General features: G+C 42.7%; 1 protein-coding gene across 1 annotated transcript in view; it reads left to right on the plus strand.

Annotated features, from left to right (window-relative positions):
- The window catches only part of LOC122562885 (coiled-coil domain-containing protein 74B-like), a 50,251-nt gene that overhangs the window by 25,953 nt on the left and 7,429 nt on the right, over window positions 1-16,869 (plus strand). The window contains exons 3-5 of the mRNA XM_043716208.1: window positions 4,305-4,349; window positions 6,522-6,599; window positions 9,815-9,956. Of these exons, the coding sequence (XP_043572143.1) occupies window positions 4,305-4,349; window positions 6,522-6,599; window positions 9,815-9,956 (265 nt within the window). The remainder of the gene's footprint in view (window positions 1-4,304; window positions 4,350-6,521; window positions 6,600-9,814; window positions 9,957-16,869) is intronic.

Below are 16,869 nucleotides of genomic sequence, written 5' to 3' on the forward strand. Positions count from 1 at the left end.
AAGAGTAACCCACCCAGATCCCTTCCCCTAACCTATTAGCCTATATTCACCCCTGACTAATGCACCTAACCTATACATCCCTGAACACTATGGGCAATTTAGCTGGCCAATCCATCTAAACTGCACATTTTTGGATTGTGGGAGCAAACTGGAGCACCCACAGGAAACACACAGAGACACTGGGAGAGTGTGCAGACTCCATACGGACAGTCGCCTGAGACTGGAATCGAACCTAAGTCCCTGGCACTGTGAGGCAGCAGTGCTAACCACTGAGCCACCGTGACCACCTTGTTGATCCAAGACAAATCCTGGCCTTTAAATGTTTTCATTTCAGTATTTTCTGTGAATTTTATTTTTGGTGTGGGTGATTTATTGCATGGGAATGTTTGTTGTGACTTCACATCAGAACATCTTGCCTGTGGTAAGGTTGAAATGATAGACAGCATCTGCAGAAAGGGTTTGCACCTCTGCCAGGTAATATGAATTATACCCTGTTATATAATGTGACATTTATAATGAATTACCATTATTATACCCTATCTGGGATGCAGCAGATGCAGTCAGGTGTCTCCCATATCATAACTCAATGTGATCAGTATTTTTTGTTTTTGATGCTTCAGCTTGACCTTCAAGCCTTGGATGTTGAAGTGAAACTGTTAGTGGAGAAAGTGCTGTCAAAATGCTGGACCAATTGATATGTAAAAGACTGTGCTCCTCATCTAGGCTGGTCCTGAAAATAGTTACTGAGTCAAAGAACAGAGCAAATTCCAGAAGGGCTTATGCCCGAAACGTCGATTCTCCTGTTCCTTGGATGCTGCCTGATCTGCTGTGCTTTTCCAGCAACACATTTTCAGCTCTATAGAGCTACTATTGTCCTACTTGTAAAGACTATATTAAGCAAATATTTTCCCAAGCCCTCTATCTACTGGCAGCCATGTTCTGCTGCATTAATCAGGAGCAGCCTATTGCCATTTTGCGCTGCTCAGTCATGGATAGTCCTAACGACCCCCTCCCCCCTTTGATTCCCCTTTAAGTGAATCACTAAGCACACAAATATATGTTTACACATACGAGATAGGCTTTCGATGCAAGAATGGTTGCTTCAACAATGCTGCTACTTTCTTTGTCATTGACCTTTCTCACACATTCATGCTCATTCCCTTCCCACCTCTTCCATCCTGCCATATTTTCTTCTTTATATTTTACTTCCCGGATATGCTTATAGATCAGGATTATTACAGACTCCCATTTCGCTCTGTGGCTGTCTGATACTGCTCTTTATCATAATTTTTTTTCCAGTTCCCTACCCACAGATTACCTCACCCAACAACAGTAAAATTACATCATACATGGACTCAAAATTCCCCCAGCCTCCTTCTTCTGTATCCATATTGTGGATAATTCTTCAATATTTTTCCTTCTTTGCCTATTTTATGAATGATTGTGTAATTGAGTGGTAACTACCTCCATATGCAAGTACCCACTATGAGCTGCAAAGTTCATGGTATCAAACAGTACAGCTCTAACAAATTACAGTGCGTTCATCAGGCTTTACCTTCTGCTTTCCCCTCCTTTTCTTACCCCTCCCAGAGTCATTAATTCATTCATTCATTCATTCATTCATAACTCTATTTAGCCCACTTGGTTTACAAGAGCACGTTTTGATTCATTCAGACTGGTACTAAGTCTATTGGTACTAATCCCACTTTGTTCACTATACATCCAAAAGCTAATATCGTTAAAAAGTTAATCATTTTAATTGTGCCGTTATATTCAAATAAAACTGAGATATATTTGTTACGTATATCTTTAATTCTTTGACAAATTTGTTAATGTTGCTGAGGTTCATTACATATGAGGGTAAATGGGAGGGAAATAAAGAATTTGACGGGAAAGTTCAAGATGCTTACATATTCAGAATTTAATAAATGTTTCATTTTAAGTGGGCCATTATACCAGGCCATGACGGTGTTGAACAGTGTAATTTTGCTGGATATCAATGATTCTTTGACATGTTAAGTTTTCGTACCAATATGTATAAATAAAATTTACTGCGAGTAATTCATTCTTGTTTCTCTTGCTTTTATCTGGTAATTACCTTGACCGTAATTCTTTACCCGAGACAAGTTGAGCGATCAAAACATGGTATTTCGCATTGTATGGAAAACAAATAGCATGAAAGCAAGGGAAGGGTTAAAGCATGAAGACCACTGGTGATTTGTTGCAAGGGGTCTGTGGAAGGCAGGATGGGATAAGAATAGTGGAATGCTCTTACACCAATTAGCAGAGTAAGGTTGAAGCTGAAAAGTCACTATGTTGAGATGAGATAACACAATTACTAAAATTAGCCTCGTCTGTTGAGTATCATTATGACAAGATTGGGATCATTAAATATTTATTAAATGTCTAATTAATAGTTAGTAGGGTCAGCCTGCTTGAGACTATTGGCAATAAATATCTAATCATGACAATAGGAAAATATTAAGTAGGGTCTGGAATGAAAGACCATTTTTTGCAAAAGTTGACACTAAATATCTAACCGTGACATGAGAATAACATTAAGTAGAATAAAGAGATAATGGGAACTAACATCACTGGTTTATTGTGTAGCTAGAGTAGGGTACTTTGATTAATATAGTTGGACATGTAGATAAGCTAAGAGAAACATGATGAAAAAATTTTTAAAAAACACGGATCCTGAGTTTCGGGGGCATTCGAGAATCTGCTTTCTCAGTGTACGGTTTTTTGTTTGCAAATAAAAGAACTTCTTCTTGAAGAACTCTCTGCATCTCCTGGTGATTCTCTACATTTTCTCCACGACAACTGCAGCATGAATTTCAGCCCTTTAAAACTAGTGCCCATGTAATAGTCAACCCTATAAATTGAATCTTTAAAAATAGTCTAACAAATTTGACTTTTACACAAGTATATACGTTATGTCTGGATTGCTTAACAGTCTCTCCTTTACCAAGTCCTGTTTCTCAACTCTCACAATGGCTAGTGTTCCAGGGAAGGACAAAGAGAAGACTTCAAAAACATTCTGAAGTTCTCCTTGAAGTGCAGCATCATTGATATTAATGACTGGAAGGAGCTTCCAATTGTTCAAAATAGTAACAACCTATCCACCAAGCTGCATCAGGAAGCAAAGCCTGCACTCAGTTCATACCACTCTCCTCTCTGAGTCAGAATGGTGTAGGTTCAAGTTGCATTGCAATGTTTTGAGTATATAATAACAGGAAAGTACTGTAGACACTGGAGGCTTGAACTAAAATGCTGCAGAACCTCAGCAGGTCTGGCAAAATGTTTGGGAGGGAAACAAAAGTTAAAGTTTCAAGACTGATATGATTCTTCTTTGATATTCTGGTTCTCCAGCACTTTGTTTTTATTTGAGTATTTACTCTAGATTATCTCCTCAGTACAGAAGTGAGGTGGTTCTGCAGTGTCAGGATAGTGTCTTCAATGAGATGCTAAAGCAAAGCACTGTCTTAACTCTCAGGTGAACATAAAAGAAAACAGAAAACATAAAATATCTTATGGTACTATTTGAAAGATGAACAAGAGAGTTCGTTAAGGTTCCTGCCATATTTCTTACTCTGTCATTATTGCTAAAGAAAATATCTGGCCATCCACTTCAATACTATTTGTAAGGTATTGCTGTGTGCAAACTGACTGTTGTTTTCTCACATTACAACATTGGCAACAATTCAGAAGTATTCAATTGATTATGAAGCATTTTGTGACATCCCAATACCATGAAAAATGCTATTTCAATGCAAGTTCTTATCTGAAATTCCAGTGACAACTCTGTAACGTGGATTCATTGACCAGAGACTATAAAAGTAGAAGTAGGCCATTCAATGAGATCATGGCTGATCTGATAATCCTGAACTCCAGTTTTCCCCAAAATCCTAATTCCCTTTCTGATTAAAAATATCTATCTCAGCCTTGAATATACCTAACAATCCAGCCTTGTCAGTCCTCAGCTGTAAAGAATTCCATAGATTTATTACCCTCTAAGAGGAGAAATTCCTCCTTGTCCTTGTCTTAAATATGCACCCCCTTATTCTGAGATTATGCTTCTGGTCCTAGACTCCTCCACAAGAGAAAACAACATCCCCTGTCAAGTCTCCCACTTTTTTTCATTTAAAGAAATTCTAGTGACAATGATGTAATATGGATTAATGGGGTATTGCAAAAGGCATAACAACTTTCTAGAAAAGCTTCACTCTTTGGTGATGCACTGCATGTCATCTTCTTCTCAAATTGTTTATTTCTATACCTAATGAGTTGCTTCTTATTTTCAGATCTCCATTTCAAAATGATAATGAATCAGAGGTTGACCCCTCAAGGTAAAATGTTCATTAACTTTTATTTATTGTTAAATTAATTTTGTCATCTCCAGTAGTTTAAGTAGACAGTTGGTTTAAACCCTAACAGAGTCTCAGCAACCTTCAACTAAGCAAATAGGGTGTTGGACTACCTGGTAAAACAGTAGAGAGTGAGCACAGTAGAGCAATAGTTGGAGAGCAAATTGTGTGTCAGCCAAGTCCAAAGTGGCAGAAGCAAGAACTGAGAAAGAAAGACATGCTGATTAGCAAGTTGATTGGTCAGAATAGAAGAGCAATAATTAATTTACTTGGACTAGAGAAAGCAGTAAACCCTAGGTGCCAGTGGGTGGTCCTCAAGGTGGTATTCCCAAGGGACCACTGTTGGAATTAGTATACCCACACGCAGCATCATTGCTGAAGATGGTATACCTCAGGATTATATGCCAAAAGATAATTATTCAAACAGATCCCAAGTCCACGTATTTATGTGAGAACTTTATTTCAGTTAGCCACACACTCACCCCACTAGCTCCCCATATTTATGCAACCAACCCTTCATTAATATATCCATAATTTGTTCCCTAACTCCATTAGGTCTCAGGTATTCCTTCAGACCATATTTGATGATAACAGGTGTCAGTGCTGGAGGTATTATACCTCAGGTCAGTTTTGGAAGTTGTATACCCCAGAGGTTGACCCTAAAGTTGGTATACTCCAGATGCTAATGTTGGAAATTGTTGCTGGAAATAGTATACCCTGCGGGTCAACCCGAGAGATGGAATACCCCAAAGGTCATAGCTGGAGTGGTTTTCCCTAAGGAGTCTGAGCTAGAAGTGGTATACTCCAGGTAATTGCTGCTGGAATTGGCATATCCAGAACCCGGTCCTTGGTAGTCAGTACTGGAGAAAGTGAGGTCTGCAGATGCTGGAGATCAGAGTTGAAAATGTGTTGCTGGAAAAACGTAGCAGGTCAGGCAGCATCCATGGAGCAGGAGAATCGACATTTCGGGCATGACCCTTCTTCAGGAATTAGTCAGTACTGGAAGTGATATGTTCCAGGGATTGGTGCTGGATCATCTTGTTTTAACAGTATTAATATAATTTGGGCTTGTGTCTGACAAATGAACTCTCACAGTTAATTAATCACAAAAGTATAAAACTTAACCAAGAATTGATGATGTGAAGAGGAATATAGTAAAGTGTGGTCTAGTGGAATGAGCAAGGGTATGTGGATCGGTTTATAAACATTCATTCCCTCCACTGCTATGGGCGGCACGGTGGCACAGTGGTTAGCACTGCTGCCTCACAGCGCCTGAGACCCGGGTTCAATTCCCGCCTCAGGTGGGCAATCCCGACTGACTGTGTGGAGTTTGCACGTTCTCCCCGTGTCTGCGTGGGTTTCCTCCGGGTGCTCCGGTTTCCTCCCACAGTCCAAAAGATGTGCAGGGTCAGGTGAATTGGCCATGCTAAATTGCCCGTAGTGTTAGGTAAGGGGTAAATGTAGGGGTATGGGTGGGTTTCGCTTCGGCGGGTCGGTGTGGACTTGTTGGGCCGAAGGGCCTGTTTCCACACTGTAATGTAATGTAATCTAATCTAATCTAATGTTCAGTACCAATGGGATGTACCATCTCTGAAGTGCATAGTAGAAATTCACCAAGACTCCTCAGACAGCACCTTCCAAACCCATGAGCACTACTGTTAAAATGACAAGGACAGTAGATACATGGAGACACCATCACTTGCAAGTTCCCCTCCAAGCTACTCATTATCCTGACTTGGAAATATTTTATCATTCCTTCAATGTCACTGGGTTAAAATCCTAGAACTTACTCCCTAACGTATTGTGGATATACCTACACCAAATAGACTGCAGCAGTTAAAGAAGGCAATTCACCTTCTCATGGGTAACTAGCAATGAGTAATAATGCTGGGACAGCCATTGTCACTCATACCCATGTGTGAATAAAAACAAAGGTGGGCAATCTCATATTTTTAGGGAAAACAAGAATTGCACATTGCTCTGAGGCAGAGTCTCTTGCACCTTTTCCTGAAAATGTGGATAAATATTTGTTGTAAAAGAAATCTGCAGCTCTGAGGAAATAATAGAGAAATGGGATTCTTATAACTTTTCTCAATAAAGATCCAGCGTGCATACAATGAACTGAACATCTGCCCATTTTATTTTATTTTTCAGTTGGGAGTTCACTGTGCGTTAGTCCAACTGGTCCAATCTCAGATACTGCCCAAATGAGTTCCAGAGATCATTCTACAGGTAAATATGCAAAACCTTCTTCATCTCCTTTTACATGCTATTAATCCTTATCCATTTTTGGTTGATTGTCCAATTTCAATATGTTGTAAAAGCTGCATTTTTATGACATACTCAATGGCTGTAGTCAGGAGCTGCATTGTCATGAAATGGGCAGGAGAGTGGGGTTGAAGCTCAAGATTAGCCATGATTATATTGAATGGTGAAGCAAGCTGGATGGGCCAAATGGTCCTGCTCCTGCCTCATGAGTTCTTTTGTACTCTTCTTCTGCTACATTGTTGTGAGTGTGGGATTGATTCCTTCAGTTACATATTATTATAGCTCTTTAATCTGTCCAGTGTTTGAATGTAATGTCCACAGGAGGGTCCATTATAACTCTTATTATCTATCTGACAGCAGAATATTAAGCAGTTCTATGGAAAAGATCATATTTTGTGGATTTGTGTCCTGTGCTGGAAGGTTTGAATGAAAACCCTCAGGTTCATTTCCCTTTGTACATTAACTCTTTCTTCATCAAGTCCAATTTTCCCGGACCAATTCAGACATTTTCCTTCATTACTGAGTTATGACAATCATCATCCACCCCAAATCCAATTTCGCATTTAGACGTTGATCTGAGAATCCATGTCATGGATGTGTTCATTGATCACGTGAGAAAGTTGAACAATTGTAATTGATCAGGCAAGATGATTCAGAAATCTGTTATAACGTGGTTATTATATCGTTAAACCAAAGGGCACTTATGGTGCTGTGGTGGTGTCTCCCCATATCTGGCAAGAAGGCCTGAGTTCAATTTCCACCTGGGAGGTGTGTCATAATTTAGGACATAGAACAATACTGCACAGAACAGGCCCTTCGGCCCTCCATGTTGCGCCAACCTGTGAACTATTCTCAGCTTGTTCCCCTACAGTATCCCATCCTCATCCAAGGATTGTTTAAATCTCCCTATTGTGGCTGAGTTGACTATATTGGCAGATAGGGCATTTCACACCCTTACCACTCTCTGAGTAAAGAACTTACCTCTGACATCTGTCTTAAATCTACATCCCTCAATTTGAAGTTATGCCCCCTCTTACAAGCTGACGTCATCATCCTAGGATGTCCAAACAGGTCGAATAAAAATAACTATAATTAAACTGAAGAAAGTAATTGTATAAATTGACACTTTGAAAATACCGCATTGGCTGTAAATTGCTTTGAGATGTCCTGAGGTCATGAAAAGTGCTACATAAATACAATAGATTTCTAACCGCAAATAATATAAGTGAAGCATGAATAACAAGCTTACATAACCCATTCAAATCTGAAAATATCTCTAAAGTACATTAAAACTGACCACTAGCAACATTCATGGGTATTCACATATTACATCTGTCATTTAGCATTGCTACATGCTGTTTTACTTTTGCTGAGTATGAGCAATACCAGGAAAACAAGTAGCTATATCAATGCAAAGAGTATTTGTCAAAGTTTTCCAAAGCTTCACATTGTGTTGCTTTTGCTTCGTGTTTATTAAAGTATGTTATGTATGAAGTTTTAGTTTGATCAATTTTATGGTTGTTTGAAGATTTGCTGTGCACTCTTTTAGTAAATATAAGTGTTACAGATTTAGCTAGCTGTACTATTTCCACATTTTACATTTTGGAATGTACTTGGACTGCCTATTTTCCACTTTCGTGATTGTGAATCTAATTGTGTAATTGTATACCCTCTAAAGATCTGACTAATCATTTATTTACTGTATCAAGTCTTTCCAATCTTTTCAGCAAATCAGTGTGCAATTTAACAATTACAGATGTTCAAATTCATTGAATTTCGTTAGTTTCTCTGTGTAATATGACAAAACAATCACTATGCTACAATCGCCAACATCAATGATTTATCCTACTTGATTTAAACAAGATAACCTTTAAATGCTTTTCTGCTTTGACTCTTCCCCTCGGCCTCTGCTAGGTTGGCTTCAATGCTACCTGCTTCACAAAAACTGACTTCTGATCTTTTAACTTGTTCTGTCATGCAACAGGGCTATATCAGACACCCCATGGACTGCCCAGAACCTCCCAGTCAAATGGATGTGAGGTGTTTGTCGATTGCTGGATCAGGTTAATAAGTTGCTTCGCGAAACAAAAACCACATGGATAGATTGGGACTTTTTCACGGGAGCATAGGAGGTTGAGGGGTGACCTTATAGAGGTTTATAACATCTTGAGAGGCATAGTTAAAGTGAATAGCGCAGAGAGAGTTCAAAAATAGGGGGCATATTTTTAAAGTGAGTGGAGGAAGATTTAAAAAGGACATGAGGGATAACTTTTTTATGCAGAGTGGCTTGTGTGTGGAATGAACTGCTGGAGGAAGTGGTAGATGCAGGTACAGTTACAACATTTAAAAGACATTTGGATAAGTACATGAAAAGGAAAGGTTTGGAGGGTTACGGGCTAAATGCAGGCAGGTGGGACTAGTTTGGTTTGGGAACATGGTTAGCATGGACTAGTTGGACTGAAGGGTGTGCTTCCATGCTGTATGATTCTATGATTATGACTCTGTAACTGCAGAATATGGAAATCAGAAACAAATCAAAACAGTTCTGAAGAAGAGTCACTGGACCTTAAATATTAATTCTGCTTTCCATCCAAAGATACTGCCAGACCTGCTGAGTTTTTCCAGCAATTCCTGTTTTTGTTTCAAATAAGTTGCTTGTTCACATGCCGTTTGTAATATTTGAGGAAACTTTTAAAACCAGCCTTGTTAGCATTTTAATCGCCTGGTCAATTTTAAATTAAATATAATGCATTATTGTTAAAGGCAATGTTTGCCCAAAATTCTTCCTTTGTGAATGCAGTTACAAAGCATTTAACTAATTCTCTGTCCCAGACTGTAGTGTAGAAGCATCCTTACTGCAATACAAGAAAAACCTTTAAATGGGAACACAATTTGAACTAATAAGCCTAGCAGTCACCCCACTTCTGTAGGTGCTTCTTTAATGGTTGCTCAATGTTAATTTGCTATCATGATCTATCATGTTAAATTGAATGTTTTGGCTAATTTATTTGTAAAGATTACTTCTACCTGCTCTGCTTAGAAGAATAGTTCTCCAGTTTGAAGAATCATGCAATAAATGTTGGGCCGAAGGGCCTGTTTCCACACTGTAGGGAATTTAATCTAAATTCTCTGAAGCCTCTGACAATCTTGTCAGCAATTTCATTGTATTCTTCTTGCAGGTAGAAAGCATTCTCAGAAAGGTAATCAGCGCCGAGCTGTACAGCAAGAAGATCGGGTCAAGGAGCAAAGGATGGCGCTGAAAGAGCCACAGAAGCACAACTCTGCTCGGCGAAAACTCTCCACAGAGGCAGCTAACAGGAGGTACAGTGCGATATGAGAAGTGCAAGCGGCTCTTCCATCCTGCAAGCTGGCCAGTCCATCATGGCCCACAATGAACCCCTGCAGTTGGTTATATTTGTTCTGATTGGGGTGGGAGGAGGTTGTGCTATATCAAGATTAAGCTTCCCAGTCTTCATGCATCACACCACACTGAGAATTGGACATTTTCAAACATCATGGATCCTAACCATAATATAATTATTGGGATTTGACCAGCGGTTTGTTGAAATTACAACCAAGTTAAGCACAGTTTTCAGGCCATAGAGGCTGAGGCATTAACTTACCATTTCAGGAGTCTGAATTAAAATCTAACTCTGATTGCTGGAATGAACATATGAATTCAGCTGCTTGAATCTGATCTGCTATTCAATAAGATCACAGCCGATCTGAATGTGGCCTCAAATCGACATTGCTGCTTGCCACCAAAACCTTTTATTCCTCTGTTAGTAAAACTTCTTCCTTAAAAGATTCTGATAACCTCACTATCAGTCTCCAGGGAAGAGAATTCCTAAGACTCTGAGAGGAAAAAAATCTACTTCGCTTACATAAAATACCCTTTTTCATGAAAGTAAGTGTCCATTGTTCTAAAGGCCAGTCTGAAAATGTCCTTCACCTGCTAGCTCTAAGGATCCTACATAAAATGGGCTGGCCAATCTCACTCAGGTTCCTGGTAGACATTTGCCTGCAGAACAAAACATGATTTTACTTACAATCTTATCCAAATACTGTGGTATGGAGAATTATTTCCTCAGTACAAAATCCTCATTGGTGTAGGCGGGAGCCTTCTAGGGTTGGGACTCCACTACATTGTTGGGGTAGATTAGAGGAAGCTTTACTGAGAACACTACTGCATCACTTCCCACAACTTAGACCAGTCATTGCCAATCATTAAACGCTGTGCAGTCACTAAGAACAGGATTGAGAGTATCTTGAAGTCACGGGAGTAACTATGACTCTCTTAAGGCGGGAGTAACTCTGACATAATCCCGTTAGGAAGGCGTAGTTGCCGACTATGACGTTTTCACATATTTTTGGCGCATAGTTTGTGTCGTGCCTCCCCGCTGGCCCCGCCGGTAAGCCCAGCAGTCCTGGCTGCTGGGTGACCAAACGACCAGAAAAAGTACGAGACGGCCATGGTCTAGACTGACCTGCTCTCAAAAAACCAGTATGAGTCTTCCAATTTCAATGGAGCAGTCTGGCTGGGAAGCGTCCCAGAAAAACAACCTCCCCGCAGCCTCGTCCACAACCGCGAGCTGTGATAAGTCATTAGGTTGTACATGTTTAAAACCCGCAACAAGGTCCATCTCGGTCCAGACCGAGACAGCGACCTTGAGACGTTACCTCCTACTTTACATGGAGCTGAGACCGGTCACCCCTCCCTGTAACGGATGACATAGATAACGTTGAAGAAGGTACCGTAAGGGCAGCCCACCCTGCGGTTGAGACAAGCATAGCCACCCAAACCTTCTACAACAAAAGTTATCGAGACATAATGCAGGGCACAGACCTAAAAAAGACTATAAATGAGACTGGCGAGGAAACAGCTGATGCAACTGTCTTCATGGAAGGAGTTGTTATCGAGCCAGTGTGCGACAGAACATCTGTCTCAGAGGTAATCATCCACTATCCCGTCGATGGGCTGTTCTGCAAGGACTGGGACACCCTCTTTAGTCACATGGGCCTGTTTAAGACCCATGTGACTAAAGTGCACGGAATAAAGAACATCCGAACAAAATGTTCACGCTGCAATAAAGCAGGAGAATACCATTCAATCGCCTGCCATTTTCCAAAATGCAAAGGAACAAAACAACCCCCAACTGGGGAGTTTGCATGCAGTGCATGTGACCAACGGTTTTCAACGAAGTCGAGCCTTGGTCAACACGAGAGGCACAGACACCCGGTTCTGCAAAACGAGTAAAGCCTCAAACCGGCACCCAAAGTCAAGGGCAAACCTGGGAGAAGTTACCGTGTATGGTCACAGGAGGAGGTGACATTCCTGAGGGAATTGGAGGTGAGATTTGCAGGATGCAAATTTATAAACAAATCCATTGCTAGCATCCTCAAAACCAAAACACCAAAGCAAATCTCAGACAAGCGCAGGCTCCTGGCAAGCACCCCGACGGAGGTCACGACCATCAGCGAGTCAATGACAGGTATAGACTCGCACGATTCCGAGGCAGAGAGTGTCCAGGAAAATTCCGAAGATCAAGCCCAACACCAAAGAGCCAGCCGAAGAACATTGGCTTCGATCCCTAAACATAGGGACGTAGATGACCAGCTTACACAAGCTTAGGAGCTCTTGAGCGCGAGGAATGACCCGGACACGTTTGTCCTCGGAATCAGACTAGTGGAGAGTATTGCCGACCTACTAATGAATAGTAGGAAAAGATAGGCCACAAGTGGCCTCAAAAAGATCGGGCCCAGAAAAACAAAAGGACTGGTAGCAATACCGGAGCCAAAAATTGGTGGGCAGCACGTAAAGTGCTATTTAGAGCAACATAGCAGCTTTACAAAACTAACCGGCGTCAACTAGCTTGCGAGATCATGGGGGCGCCGACCTCATCCGCTTGTCCTCTCTCAAAAGAGGAGTTGGAGACATGTTTCCGTGAGAAACTGTCAGCACCAAATAAAAAATCAAATATAAATAAGTATGCCCCATACACTGGCAAAGTTGATGACGGGTGCTTGATGAAACAGATTAAGGTAGAGGAGGTTGAAATGGCCATCAAGGGGAGAAACGAGAACAGTGCCGCTGGACCAGACGACCTGAAACTGCAGGACATAAGAACAATCCATGAGCAAGAGGAAACTCGTCTACCCCGCCTCTTCTCCCTGTGGCTAAAGTCAAGCACGTTACCCGATTCACTAAAAAAAGAGTCGAATGGTCCTGATTCCTACGTGCGAGGATAAGGACTGCTTGAAAAGCATCGACAATTGGCGACCAATAGCTATTGGTCCAATGCTGCTCCGGCTGTTCACAAAAATAATGGCAAAACACCTAAGTGAAACAGTCAAAATAAACCCCAGGCAAAAGAGGTTCCTAGCAGCCACTCCCGGATGCAATGAAAACATTGTCCTCGAAAACATCATTAAGGGAGCAAAGCACAATCGTAAGGACCTCGCAGTTGTCTTTGTCAATCTAGCGAAAGCGTTCGACTCGGTTGGGCACAAGCTATTGATCAAATCCTTGAAAAGAGTGAAACTACCCAAAGCCTTTGTAAGTCTCATCGAAGACCTATACACTGGCAACACAACAGTGGTGGAAGGGAATGAAAACTTAACCACCCCAATAACCATTGAGAGGGGCGTAAAGCGGGGTGACCCACTCTCACCAATATTATTTAACATCGCTTTGGATCCATTGGTATGCTCTCTGGAGAGGGCCAACTTGGGGGTCTCCATGCCCCTGGGCGGCAGAAGAGTCAACTGCTTCGTGGATGACATTGCCCTTCTAAGCGACTCACACACTGGTATGGCTAGGAACCTGAAGCTGCTCCAGGTGTACTGTGACCATACAGGCCTCAGTATTAACACAGCGAAGACGAAGGGATTCCACTTCACCTTTAAAAGGAAAACCTTCTTGTACAATCACTTCGCAAACTGGAAGCTGCGGGACGAGTCCATAGCCTACATACCCCCAGGCGACACAGAGAAATACCTGGGTGCCCGAATCGATCTATGGACAGTTGTGGCAGAAGGGGAGTGGGAGGAGAAGCTTAAGTCCTGGGTTAGAGGAATACCTCGACACGGTCCTGTCCCCCTTAGTCCAAGAACTCCCCACCTACGTTCGGGACACCACCCACACCCTCCACCTCCTCCATGATTTTCGCTTCCCCGGTCCCCAATGCCTTATCTTCACCATGGACATCCAATCCCTGTACACCTCCATCCCCCATCACGAAGAACTTAAAGCCCTCCGCTTCTTCCTTTCCCGCCATACCAACCAGTACCCTTCTACTGACACCCTCCTTCGACTGACTGAACTGGACCTCAACATGAACAACTTCTCTTTCCAATCCTCCCACTTCCTCCAAACCAAAGGAGTAGCCATGGGCACCCGCATGGGCCCCAGCTATGCCTGCCTCTTCGTAGGATATATGGAACAGTCCATCTTCCGCAGCTACACTGGCACCACACCCCACCTTTTCCTCCGCTACATCGATGACTGTATTGGCGCTGCCTCATGCTCCCACGAGGAGGTTGAACAGTTCATCCACTTTACCAACACCTTCCACCCCGACCTCAAATTCACCTGGACCGTCTCAGACTCCTCCCTCCCCTTCCTAGACCTTTCCATTTCTATCTCGGATGACTGAATCGACACGGACATCTATTATAAACCGACTGACTCCCACAGCTACCTAGACTACACCTCCTCCCACCCTGCCCCCTGTAAAAATGCCATCCCATATTCCCAATTCCTTCGTCTCTGCCGCTTCTGCTCCCAGGAGGACCAGTTCCAATACCGAACAACCCAGATATTGCACAGATTCACTCCCCTCTAAAAGAGATGAAATTCCTCCTCATCTCTGTCTTAAAAAGACACCCCCTTATTCTTGGATGATGCTCTTTGGCCCCAGACTCTCCCACAAGTGGAAACAACATTTCCACAGCTACCCTGTCAAATCTCCAAAGGATCATGTACATTTTCATAAAGTCACCTCCAAATCTTCAAACCTCTTCATGAACCTCAAAATAAAATCCCTCCAGATCCAGGACCATCCAAACAAACCTTTTCTGGGCTGCCTCCATTGGCGTCTTCACAATATTCCAGTTTTGGTCTAACTGGTGTCCTCTGTACCTTCAGGAGAAACATTCCACAGCAGTCTCATCCTACACCTTTCCCCGTAAGCTCGTATGTGTGTATAAATTAGAGAGAGAGAGAGAGAACTCTCAGTGTAGATTGATGAGGACTGACCTCGGGCTGAGGAGCTTCAGTCACATAGACTGGTGACAGTCTTTTCTGGGAGAAGAGAAAGCCAAGGTTAGATTTGATAAGAGTCACACAGCAAGAAAACAGGCCCTTCGGCCCAACCCATCCATGCCGACGCAGTATCTTAAACTGAACTCGTCCCACTTGCCTACATTTGGCCCATATCTCTCAAACCCTTCCTATCCATGTGTCTGTCTGAAAGTCTTAAATGTTCCACTACTTCCTCTGGCAGCTCGTTCCGTGTACGCACCAGCCTCTGTGTGAAAGACTTGTCCCTCAGATCTCTTTCAAGTCTCTCCTCTCTCACCTTAAACCTATGTCCACTAGTTTTGAACTACCCTTCCCAGGGGAAAAGACTTTGGCTATTCACTGTATCTTCGCCTGTCATAATTTTCCAAACCTCTCTAATGTCACCCCTCAGCCTCCTCGGCTCCAGAGAAACAGGAGAAAGTGAGGGCTGCAGATGCTGGAGATCAGAGCTGAAAATGTGTTGCTGGAAAAGCGCAGCAGGTCAGGCAGCATCCAAGGAACAGGAGAATCGATGTTTCGGGCATAAGCCCTGAAGAAGGGCTTATGCCTGAAACGTCGATTCTCCTGTTCTTTGGATGCTGCCTGACCTGCTGCGCTTTTCCAGCAACACATTTTCAGCTCTGATCTCCAGCATCTGCAGCCCTCACTTTCTCTTAGAGGAATACAGGCAGCATCTCTCTGACCACGACAACGGCTGGAGCTCCTAAAGATACATGTCATCCCCTGATTGTACTTCCACCTGATCCTGACAGAAGGATTAGACAACTCTAATAAAACTGGACCAAATAATCCGTAACGCCACCAAAGAATTCCTACACCTACTACCTCATACCGCTGATGGAGTGCTATACGCTAGCAACAGGGACGTCCCAAAACTGGAAGTGTAAATCCCATCCGCGATTGTTCACAAACGCGAGGCACTCGACATGTCCAGTGATGTGGTCATTCGGGCCTCCTTTCAATATAAAGGAGAGAGCAACACAGAGATGGTTGCAGGTCTGTGCGAGCTCAAGGTCCTGAAGGAAATTGAAAATTTCCAACCCAGTAGCCGCAATAGCGGCGAAGGGGAAATCAACCCGATGACCGCCATCCAAGACATCATGCCTGCACTCCAGGAAGCAAATGCGAGGCGACCAAAACCACCCTATAGGTATGCTGCTGGAGGGAGTGGGAATTCGAAAATTGGCAAAAGCTGGAGTGTCAAGGGGCAGGCATTCAGTACTTTAGAGATGACAAGATCTCTAATTCTTGGACAAAAGCCGGAGTACAACAAAATCCTCTAGATTCACAAACAGCGTGCTCCTGCGATGTAATCTATACCCGACAAGAGCCACATTATCTAGAGGAAGGCCAAACCGAAACAAACTATGCCGAAGGTATGAGACCGTATCACACATCTCAGGATGCTGCCCATTCGTGAAAAATGCTCGAATTAAACGCCATAACAAGATCGCTGACCAGTTGCAGAAACACGTCAGTAAGTATGGCTGGACATCGTATGTGGAGCCCAGGCTGTTTGCCAAAGACGGTTCCCTATGGAAGCCCAATCTCAAATTTAGAAAAGAGCAGAAGATCGCGGTTGTAGATGTCACAGTGCGGTACGAGAATGATAGCAAAGCACTGGAAACAGCATGGCGGGAAAAACAAGAGAAATATAAACCCCTGAATGCCGAGGTCACGGAATTGACGGGAGGCGTGGACCCCAAATACTTTGGCTTCGTGATGGGCGCACGAGGCAAGTGGCTGGATATGAATAACCGCCTCATGAAATTCCTCAGCATCGAGAGATATGATACGTTCGCCCAAAAGACATCAAGACTCACTCTGTCACTGACACTTGAACTCTTACAACTCATCAGTGACAAGTGAGCAAATAACCGTAAACGATGTGATAAGATCCTTCACTGAGACAAAGACCGGCCGAACCCCACC

Source organism: Chiloscyllium plagiosum, chromosome 25, assembly GCF_004010195.1.
Source record: "Chiloscyllium plagiosum isolate BGI_BamShark_2017 chromosome 25, ASM401019v2, whole genome shotgun sequence".
In the NCBI taxonomy this organism is placed as follows: Eukaryota; Metazoa; Chordata; class Chondrichthyes; order Orectolobiformes; family Hemiscylliidae; genus Chiloscyllium; species Chiloscyllium plagiosum.